At 40.4% G+C, this 10,384-nt stretch overlaps 2 protein-coding genes across 4 annotated transcripts in view; one reads left to right on the top strand and one right to left on the bottom strand.

The window, feature by feature from the left end:
* The first annotated feature begins 10 nt into the window (after positions 1 to 10).
* Positions 11 to 4,461, top strand: dimt1l (DIM1 dimethyladenosine transferase 1-like (S. cerevisiae)). Its single transcript, XM_077562158.1, has 12 exons — positions 11 to 225; positions 1,652 to 1,725; positions 1,799 to 1,885; positions 1,963 to 2,024; positions 2,104 to 2,197; positions 2,280 to 2,329; positions 2,403 to 2,526; positions 2,611 to 2,703; positions 2,983 to 3,047; positions 3,913 to 3,976; positions 4,046 to 4,152; positions 4,241 to 4,461. The coding sequence occupies exons 1-12, from the start codon at positions 168 to 170 to the stop codon at positions 4,281 to 4,283; spliced, it is 921 nt and encodes a 306-aa protein (XP_077418284.1). The 5' UTR covers positions 11 to 167; the 3' UTR covers positions 4,284 to 4,461.
* Positions 4,462 to 4,734: 273 nt separating this feature from the next.
* The window catches only part of LOC144049330 (kinesin-like protein KIF2A), a 17,504-nt gene continuing 11,854 nt past the window's right edge, over positions 4,735 to 10,384 (bottom strand). For 2 of the 3 annotated variants that reach the window (XM_077562152.1, XM_077562153.1), the window contains 7 exons: positions 8,962 to 9,072; positions 8,802 to 8,869; positions 8,471 to 8,599; positions 7,024 to 7,171; positions 5,771 to 5,872; positions 5,532 to 5,670; positions 4,735 to 5,449 (listed from right to left, as the gene is read on the bottom strand). In XM_077562152.1, coding sequence (XP_077418278.1) covers positions 5,364 to 5,449; positions 5,532 to 5,670; positions 5,771 to 5,872; positions 7,024 to 7,171; positions 8,471 to 8,599; positions 8,802 to 8,869; positions 8,962 to 9,072 — 783 coding nt within the window. In that variant the 3' untranslated portion in view covers positions 4,735 to 5,363. The remainder of the gene's footprint in view (positions 5,450 to 5,531; positions 5,671 to 5,770; positions 5,873 to 7,023; positions 7,172 to 8,470; positions 8,600 to 8,801; positions 8,870 to 8,961; positions 9,073 to 10,384) is intronic. The other variant, XM_077562154.1, reaches the window with a different exon arrangement.

The following is a 10,384-nucleotide window of genomic DNA, read 5'->3' as shown; positions in this document are numbered from 1 at the left end:
TGTGGTTGTCATTCCCAATATGGCCACCAGGTCTCGCCTCACGTCTCAAAGAATCTGAGCAGTTGCAAGCGAAGAAGAGTGTGCGAGCGTCACACGTGTTTACCAAATCACTGGGAAAGACCACTTCTGTGCGTTTCTGTAGCATTAGTATCCACAAATTCAGCAAAATGCCGAAAGTGAAAGCGGAGAAGAAAAGCAGGCAGCATCAGGAGGTTAAAAACCAAGGTACCGTTCCTCATGAAAGACGCTAATGTTAGCATGTTTCCCAAGTGTACGATCGTGGTCTTACAAATTGCACCGTTTCAGTAAACTGTCATGTTGGAAGTATTATCTAGAGTCTTCATTTACGTTGATTGTTGTAGCAAATTAATTGGATATGTTGCCGTGACTGGCAACTCGGCACCTAGCGCTATTTTGCCGTGAATCGCGCGAGAACTACAAGTACGAATTCTGCGCCAGTGAACCTCATGGAATAATGGTAAATGGTTAAAGTGGCAAGTCAACCCGTAACTTCGGTGGCATAACAAAATGTGAAAAGACACAGAAGGGGGTGAGTGGAGTAAGCGAGGTATGAACCACGCCCAGTGCATGACTAGTTCCGGCTATTAGGCCAATGACGGTATAATAAAGCTAGCAGGAGAGTTGCCGGTCACGGCAAAAAATATCCACTGCCATTTACAAAAGTGCATTTTCGTTTATTTTCCTACTTTAACGTGGTCGAGGTGTAGGGTCGCCCGGGACAAACCTTTACAGAACGTATGGAACATACATATAATTTTTTTTTAAAAAAGCGCCTTAATAAGATGAACATGACCGCTTGTATGTACAAAAATGAACGTAGCAATCATACAATATGGCTATAAAATTTAACGTATCTTAACACGAATCTCTTAATTTTAGCAAAGTCTTTTTAGGCAATAAATAATGCAGACAACAATGCAATGCAACTATAATAGACAGTAGTCTAAAATAGTGCACTTCAACCTTTTTTCAGTGACGTGTACCCCCTTGAAATATTTTTTCAGCCAAGTACCCCCTAACCAGCGGAAAGCATTTCTGAATGGGGGGACCCACCAACGACCCACCAACAACTTAAAACAGAGTGCTTTGCCATCATTTTCTGATTTATTAAACTTTGAAACTCTATTTGTATTTATGTGGTCTCTTGAACCATTTGGAAATAAAAATAAATAAATATTTTAAAGATTTGTGCACATACAAATTATTATCAACATAAGGTGTCATCTTTTGGGATCATAGTAAAGCACTGTTCTCCAAAATAAATAACTGAATTTTTATAAGGTTTTCAAGTGATTGACAGGTGACTCTAGGTGGCGGTGGGTCGAACCATTCTGGCATGGGGAGATGTGTTTTTAAGACACTGAAATTGAATAGCCTACTGAATATAAAATTATTTTTATGAAATTTCATTTTTCTCAAATATTTACATATATGTTTAAAATATTTTTTTAAATCTCATTTGAGACCCACTGGTCTAAAACTATACTATAGCACCAATAGCAAATGTTGCTGAAAGTTTGCAAATATTTGATCGTCAGCCCTAAATGACATCAAATGAAAAATACATCGGTATTCTCAAACACATTAAAATTATGAAATTAAGAATAATGGCTAATCTCTTGTGTTGCAGGCATTATGTTCAACACCGGAGTGGGTCAGCACATCTTGAAGAATCCTCTTGTTGTTAACAGCATCATTGAGAAGGTTAGCCTGACTGCATTCGCGTGATCTGATTGTGGCAGATTTGTTGAATTTGAACGCGTCGCGTCGTTTTCAGGCCGCGCTCAGGCCAACAGATGTGGTTTTGGAGGTGGGACCTGGAACTGGTAACCTGACGGTTAAACTACTAGAAAAAGCCAAGAAGGTATGAAAGATTGATTTTAGCACGAACTTCTTATTCTTAATATTAGATTGGAAAAAAAATAAACCTGTGTGTGTTAGGTGGTGGCGTGCGAGTTGGACTGCCGATTAGTTGCCGAACTGCAGAAACGAGTACAATGCACGTGAGTGGAATCGTTAATTAGCCACAAACCCTTCAAAAGTGAACGTGTGGTGTAATGAGCTCGTCATGCCCTCCAACAGACCCATGCAAACCAAACTACAGATATTAGTCGGGGATGTTTTAAAAACAGACCTGCCGTTCTTTGACGTGTGCGTGGCCAATTTACCCTACCAGGTAAATACTTTTTTTTCTTCACATTGTGCACAATTTTGAATGTGAATGCGTATACTTCATGTGTCACGTTTGAATTCCGCAGATTTCATCGCCATTTGTGTTCAAACTGCTGCTACATCGACCTTTCTTCAGGTATTCAAGCTCAGGTTGTTATATTTTCAAATGATTTAGGAGTTTGTAGCTCACGTCTGCTCGTCTCTTTCAGGTGTGCTGTGTTAATGTTCCAGAGAGAGTTTGCCATGCGTCTGGTGGCCCCGCCCGGAGACAAACTCTACTGCAGGTTGTCCATCAACACTCAGCTTCTGGCTCGTGTGGACCATCTCATGAAAGTATGTGCACTTTTAGTTAATTTGATGAAGAAACTCTTAAGATGTTGATTTAAAAAAATATATTGTTTATTTTATTTTTGACAGGTAGGGAAGAATAACTTCCGTCCTCCTCCGAAAGTTGAGTCCAGTGTTGTGAGGATAGAGCCCAAAAATCCTCCTCCTCCAGTTAACTTCCAGGTGCAGAGTTCTGTTCAAATTGGAATTCTAAACTAAAGCAGTGGTTCTTAACCAACATGCTTTCTGAATCCAAGAGCCAGATTTGATAGAAAGGCTCCTCTCACTGTTCATTTTGTTCACCAGTAAACCCGATACTATTGTCTTGAATTTGGAAAAGAAAAAAAAAAGGTTTATTTTTCAATCAAAAATGATTCGGTGGGGTCAGTACCTCCAACAAGGTTAAGAACCACTGCTCTAAAGATAAAGTGGACCTTTAAACATTAGTTCTGTTCTGTTCAGGAGTGGGATGGCTTGGTCCGAGTAGCCTTCGTAAGAAAGAACAAAACCCTCAACGCTTCGTTCAAGTGAGTAAATGTGCTCATGATTGAGAGAAGTTTTATAAATAAAAAAAAAAATGGGAGAAAAAAGCGTTCCATCCATACGGAAGCATATTGCAATCATTTGAGAGAAAAAAAGCTCCTGTTTTTCTGACAATTTTTCGGGGAGCTTTTGGTTTTTTTGTGTATTTTTTATTTTTATTTTCTGTTTTTCTGAATTTATTTCTGTTTTTGCTTCCTGTCATTAGAAAACATTCCCCAAAATGGGGGAGCGGGGCTATTCAGAAAGACAGGAGGAAAAATGATATTAAAAAAAATTATGAAAAATTACGAACCAGAAGCTAGTGCTGTTTTTATGGAATATTTTTTATTTATTTTTTTATATATACCTCTGGACTCTAAGTGACTTGTTGCAGACTCGCTAATGGCAGACACTTTCCCCGCATACCTCTTAACGTACCTTGAATTATATCACTTACTAGCTCAGTTAAGGTAAGTTTACAAACATGGTAATCAATCGATATGATTTTGGTAAGCTAACTAATAAACAGTTAAGTTGCTACAAAAGTGTATATTGCATGTGGGAAAGTGTCCGGCCATTAGCGAGTCTGCAACAAGTCACTTGCAGTTCAGAGGTTAAAGAAAAAAATACCCTGAAAAACAGAAGCTGGTGCTGTTTTCAGAATATTATTTTCCATAAAAATAAATCAGATTTTTTTTTAGAAGGAAAAAATGGCAGTAAAACAGAAAAAAAATCTGAAAATTAAAAACAAAAAAAAGCCCCCCCCTCAAAAAAAATAGAAAAGCTGGATTTTTTTTTCTTTAAGTAAACACAATACGCTTCTGTACATCCAACTGGCTCACGAGTTGTATTGGTTTCCTGGATTTCCAGGTCGACCGCAGTGGAGCAGCTCCTGGAGAAGAACTACAGAATTCACTGCTCTGTACACAATGTGGTGAGTGCACTTGTGCCTTTTTGCCACACACCGGCCGCAATGAGAACCCTTCATGCTTCGTCCTGACAGGAAGTGCCAGCAGACTTCAGCATCACCAAGAAAATAGAAGGCATCTTGCAAGAGGTACAATTTAGTGACAAGCGAGCCAGGTCCATGGACATTGATGACTTCATGGTGTAAGTTGGATACTCGGTTCAGGAAATAAAAGCGGTCTTCACCTCATGAAGGTATTTCTCATGTGTTTCTTGTATTTCTACTCCGCAGATTGCTTCATGCCTTCAACTCGGCGGGGATCCACTTTTCTTAAAGGCTACATGAGGAGGCCACTGATTGGTGTTCAGCATTTGGAGAGCTGGAGAAATTTATAATTGTAAAAATGAACAATGCATGTCAAGACCTCACATTGAGATGATCTTACATGGAATTGGGTGTTATTTCAAGGATGTGTTTATTATGTAATAAAAATCTAAACTCCTTGTGACAAACATTGTAACCGTTAAGATACCGTCCATCTAAATTTAAAGCAAACACGCCAATTTGTGTTAATTCATTCCGCCAACCAATGAAAATCGATACGAGAACTAATTTGAATAAAGGGATGGAAATTAAAACAAAAAAGTCACATTAATTTATTAAAATAAACTTTAGTCACAACCTTATTTTTTATGCAAGTATGTGACTGAATAAAATGTCGTTTCTTGGCCTAAAAGGGCTGTACAAATATTTTAACCCTTTGCCTCCTACAAACAGAAACTGAATAGTGTTCTTCACTATACATTTATTGTTTTTCCTTTCCAGTTGCTTTTATAACAAATTGTAACAGGGGTGGAAAATATGTTGAACATGAAGTTTAAGAAACTTGCCGCACAGCATTAAATGGCACAAATGGAAGCGAACGACACATATTTTTTTTAGGGCCACAAGAGGAAGGAACATTTTGCTCCGCTGCTTCTTCCTCACAAGTAAAAAGTAGGAGGGCGGACAGACTGCATTTCAGATGTGACTATATAATGACCAAAATTCTGACGCCATAACATCAGTGCGCATGCGGACTGTACATGTTAGCCAGGGCAACCGTAAATCAAACACTGGTTTTGCGTGGCAAAACTTTGGAAAGCATGAAAAAAAAAATCTGTTCAACTGTTACAAAGTATTAAAGGAAATAATTTAAGGAGAATGTTCACATTCTCCATGAGGAAAAACCAAAAACAATTTTCTTTCCCAAGTGTCCTTTTCCTAAATTTCCTATGAAGCCTGTAGCGACACAGTCGGTTTCTATGACGACAAGTCACAAAAGTTTGAGCCTGTTGGGAAGGTCAGTCCTCTTATTTGCGCTTTGACAGGCAAACGTCTGTCTAGTGGTTCTCTTTTCACATCCTCAGTCTCACTAAAGAGCACGTGGCCTCTTGGGGTTGATCTGCTTGCTGGCTTTCTCCTCCTCTTGGAGAGCACAGCGGAATGACTTGACTTTATCTGCACCAAACAAAGGAGGAGAGACGAGATCAGTGTTGCGATATTTGGCGGTATCCCTTTGCTCGATGTGCTTGGGTCAAACCTCGGAGCTCGGTGAGGATGTCTATCTTCTGGTCCAGGATCTTCTCCAGCTGAGTAGCGTAAGATTCCACATCGTAGTCCACCTCCTCTTCCGTCATCTTCAGGAGCTCCTTCTCGTCCTCCAGCCACCTGATGGACTCCTGGAAATGGGAACAAAAAATAAATCGATCATTTTTTCCAGTCTGGAAATGAAGAGATTCAAACAAATTGGAATGTTAAGACTTTCTTGTATGGTCTGACCTGGAAAACAGCACGGTGGTCCTCTAAGACCTGCTCCTCCATTTCCACCAATTGAGAGACGGCCTCGTGGAAGGAGAAGAGCTGAGGAGACACTTCCTCCTCCTGGGAGACAGGGCAATTTTTTTATTTATTTTTTTACTTAGGTTTGCTCCCTGCAGACAGATTCTTTTGGAGTTTGCGTTCAGCTCAAGCAGTTAAAGGGAAGTCAACCTTCAACATTTCTTGACAACATTTTGTTATATGTGACCTCACTAGTCTAAACATGACATTCTGATTAATATTACATTTGTAGCAAAAATACAGCCGTTTTTATCTGTATCAGTAGGCAGCCATTTTGCCACTTGCTGTCGGCTAAAGATGACATCACAGTTGCACAGGGCTCAGGTAATGACCAATCAAAGCCCACCTGATTTCTGAAGCTGAGCTGTGATTGGTTTGTGACCTGAAACCTGCGCAAACTGTGATGTCACTTGCACTCGCCAGCAAATGACAAAATGGCTGCCTCCTGATATAGATATAAAAACGGGTGTATTTTGCTGGTTAACTCATATTCCACTAACGCAATATTAAACACAACGTATTTAGATTAGTGGGGCTATATAGAAAATGTTATTGTCAAGATTTTGGGGGAGTTGACTTCCTTTTTAATGTAAATAATTAGTGGCAGACTATCAAAGGGTCTAAGAATCGCAAAAAAAATTCGATATACATTTTCCCCTAGGTGAGGGTGTGTCCAGAGAGTGACAAGGGGTGGCCAGGGTTGCCACCATATAGCGCCGCCCCTGATGAGAAACACCTTATGTAATCTTATAACATTATATACCAGAAAAATCCGACGGCACACCACCAAACAAAACCCTCACAAGAAGTATAAACACTGAAATCAAAATGAGCTTGTCTCAATTTACTCGCAAATTTGATGAATTCACATTTCATTCTCTATGCTGACTCTGGGTTCCACCTTAAGAAATTAGCGGTGGTTGTTTAAAAGGCTCTATAAAGTGATTGGAATCAGCGTCCTTACTGCATGATTTGCAATGCCAAGTTTAGCAATTCTAGTCCAGCACAACTAGATACCTAGCAAGGAACACTAGCATGGAGATAGGGAACACACCAAAAAGGCTTTCTAATTTAAGGTGAAGACACCCAAAATTGATGAAAAGGCTACTAAACTCTCCCTGTTTATTATGTTCATCAGTTAACCCTATACATGTGTGTTGAATCTGAAAAACATCGGTCCACAAACGACTTACATTCTGCTCACAGAGCAGCTTGAGGTCGTCTCTCTGCGGCGAACTGTTTTGCCATTCTTCTTCTAAAAACTCCAGCTGGTTGACGGCGTGGATGTTGCCACGACCTCCCTCCATCACCTGGTTGTGGTCCACAGTAAGTTCCTTCACCCTGAACACCAAACATAAATCTCATCAGGGTTGATCATATTTACTGAGCAGAAATCACTTAAAGGGGAGGTGAACTTTAAACATTTGATAATTATGTGTCATGTGACCTCACTAGTCTAACGTTTGTGGAATATGAGTTATGCAGCAAAATCCAGCAGTTTTTATCAATATCAGACGGCGGCCATTTTGCCACTTGCTGTCGACCTGAGCAACTGTGATGTCATCGTCAGTCGACAGCAAGTGGCAAAATGGCCGCCGTCTGATTTTGATAAAAACTGCTGGATTTTTGAGTTATGAAGCAAACTCCACCCATGTTTATCCATCTCAGGGGGCGGCCATTTTGCCACTTGCTGTCGACTGACGATGACGTCACAGTTGCTCAGGGCTCAGGCAACGACCAATCACAGCTCACCTGTTTTCTGAAGCTGAGCTGTGATTAGTTGTTACCTGAGACCTGAGCAACTGTGATGTCATTTTCACTCAACAGCAAGTGGCAAAATGGCCGCCTTGAAATATTAATAAAAACTGCTGGATTTTGCTGCTTAACTCATATTCCACGAATGCAATAGTTACTGTATTTAAACTAGTGGGTCTGCATAAAAACATATTACTGTCCAGAAATTTATTTTGGTGTTGACTTCCCCTTTAAAGACGCTAGGTGGCTGATAGATGGAAGCTAACTGGGGGTGGGGTTGACTTGAACAGGATGGCGACATCATGGGAGCAGTGATGTCATGCATGGAGAGGAAAGGTTTGTTTAGTGGGTGCTTGGTTCATCTATCCATTTTCATTGAGGTGCAGGCCATTTATTCGCAACAGGAATCACGTCATGGATGGCGGCCAACATTGTATGGTCAATACAATACGTAAAGGAAAACCAAAACAAAAAGATGTCGCTAATGAAGGCGCAACGGGAAAAAAAGTGAATACAATTGCGAGTCACAAGCAGATGAAAGGAAGAAAGGCTGAAAGATGGTGAACATGTCCAGCTGTTAATTAGCCCATTAATTCATAATGTCTGACTGGCCACTTCATTAGGTACACTCGCACAATGAGATCCAATGCAAGAACAGTATAAAAAAAATAATATTTCTTTTTTATTGGATAATGTACATTAATAGTTAACCATTCTTTAATGAGATGCATGAATACAAAACCGCCACATACGTGACACCATTGCAAACCTACTTCATATTTTTGACCAACTCATATTTCATCTCATGGTGCCAATGTAAGAAGCAAGCGTCAATAAAGCACATGCGCTAGTGTTTGTGTAGGTGCGGTGCAAAAGCGCTTTGACCTGCCAGGGGGAGTAGCAGCAAAGTCATCATCATACTCAAAGGTATTGGTCGGAGAGTGCTCAGGGCGACTCCCCTGACCACCCTGGGAGAAGGGGATGTCTGACGGACTAATCCCAAACTCCTTCACTCTACGCCCGGGTGTAGAGGGGCAGCATGGGAGAGGCAAGAAGGGGAGAGGGCCAGAAGAGTAAAACGGAGAGCAGGGATAGAGAGTCAGACAAGAACTACCAACAGTAGGAAACAATTTCACCTTAGTCAGGAGTAAAGCTACTATCAATCTAATGCTAGGATGACAACAATACACTGTCGGCGATGAACACGAACGAGCACCTGTTGGCGTAGCGGAGCGTGTTGAGGGTATTCTCGCAGGATGTCATACCAGGAGAGATGGTTGCAATCTGACCACACAAAGAAAAGAAAAAAAAATCACTCAGGTGACGGCTGTGTGAAGAGACGTGGAGACATCACGATACAGAGGTCATGAACTCACCATGCACGTACGGGAATTTTCACCAATGAAGGAGTCTCGCAGGACCTGGGTGAGTTTGCTGGCTCGGAATGGAGTGTGTGGCTTGTTGCGGCCGAGAGCCCTGATGCACTCCTGTTGGAACATGTACTTTTTTTTTTAATCTAGTAGCATCCTAGTTATACAAAACACTCATTCTGGAACTGCACATTGAAGATTATAGTCCACATTTGAAACCACCACAAACTATACAAGTCTACAGACACTAGGATGAATCTGTAATTACTGTATTTTAAATGTCCTAGGAAGACCCTTCAACTGAGACGGTTCCAAGTAGCTAGTCACACTTAGGGACGCATTGGCATAAAACAGAACTATTGTACTGCCATTTGACTTCTATTGAAGCGTGGAACTGCCAATGTGGCAGTAAAGATTTTTGAGTAGCAAAGTTTTTGCAAATAATGCCAGTATTTGCAAAAAGGTTATACAGTACTTGCAAATACTGTACTGTACGTTTGAACATACTTGTAGGCTAAATGCTAAAAATAGTGGGTATGCCATGTGGTTAAAAAAAAAAAAAAGTTTTTTGTTTTTGCATTTGGCCTACATTATAAGAACAAGTTAAAAAAAAAAAAAGTATACAAACAATGTTTATCCGTAATTGTTTATGATTTATTAAGTCTGTAGTACATGATTTCTGTTTGGGATCCCCCCCCATAATACCACTGGGTATGCGCATGCCCCATAGCATTATGGGAAAAACGTGGAATGGAAATCATGCACTGCAGACATAATAAAAAAAGAATAATACAAATAAGCCATGTTATTTAATTTTTCAACCTTTTGAGATAATATAGGCCAAATGCTTAAAAAAATAGAAAAAAAGAAAGAACTTGTGCATGCTTATGTCATACCATCTTTCATTATGAGAAAAATGCCAAGTTTTTAGCATTTAGCCTACAAACACATTTAAACATATTTAGCAAGTACGCTTAAATGTTCGCGCAAATACGTTCAAACTTATTTAAATTGGTTTGGGTGCATTTGCAAAATACTTTTAAAGGGACTGCAACATGATAATTCAACTTTTCGGAGCTTTTAGCCATAATAAAATGCTAATTCCTTACCAAAAAACATGACCAAAGTTGTGTTTTCTTCAATTCGCCACTGTATGAGAAATTCTAGGTCATTCTGCTCTCCAAGCACCAGCCCCTCCCAACCTGAGAAAACTAGATGTTGGCACGGTTTGACGTCATTGCGAGCGGCCCCACCCACCGCACCGCCTCGGCGGACTAAACGCACGCCCACTTTCTTTGAGACCTCCCTCCATGGGATATTGACAAAAGCCTTTATCAATAAACATTCTGCCTCCTCCATCCATCCATCCATCCACAATTTCCACATGTAGAGAAGCGCTCCTTGGCAGCAGAGTCGCGCGGCAACCACA

This window comes from Vanacampus margaritifer, chromosome 3 (assembly GCF_051991255.1).
Source record: "Vanacampus margaritifer isolate UIUO_Vmar chromosome 3, RoL_Vmar_1.0, whole genome shotgun sequence".
Classification (NCBI taxonomy): domain Eukaryota; kingdom Metazoa; phylum Chordata; class Actinopteri; order Syngnathiformes; family Syngnathidae; genus Vanacampus; species Vanacampus margaritifer.
Note: the sequence above shows the minus strand (reverse complement) of the source record. Positions and strands in the feature narration are given on the sequence as shown.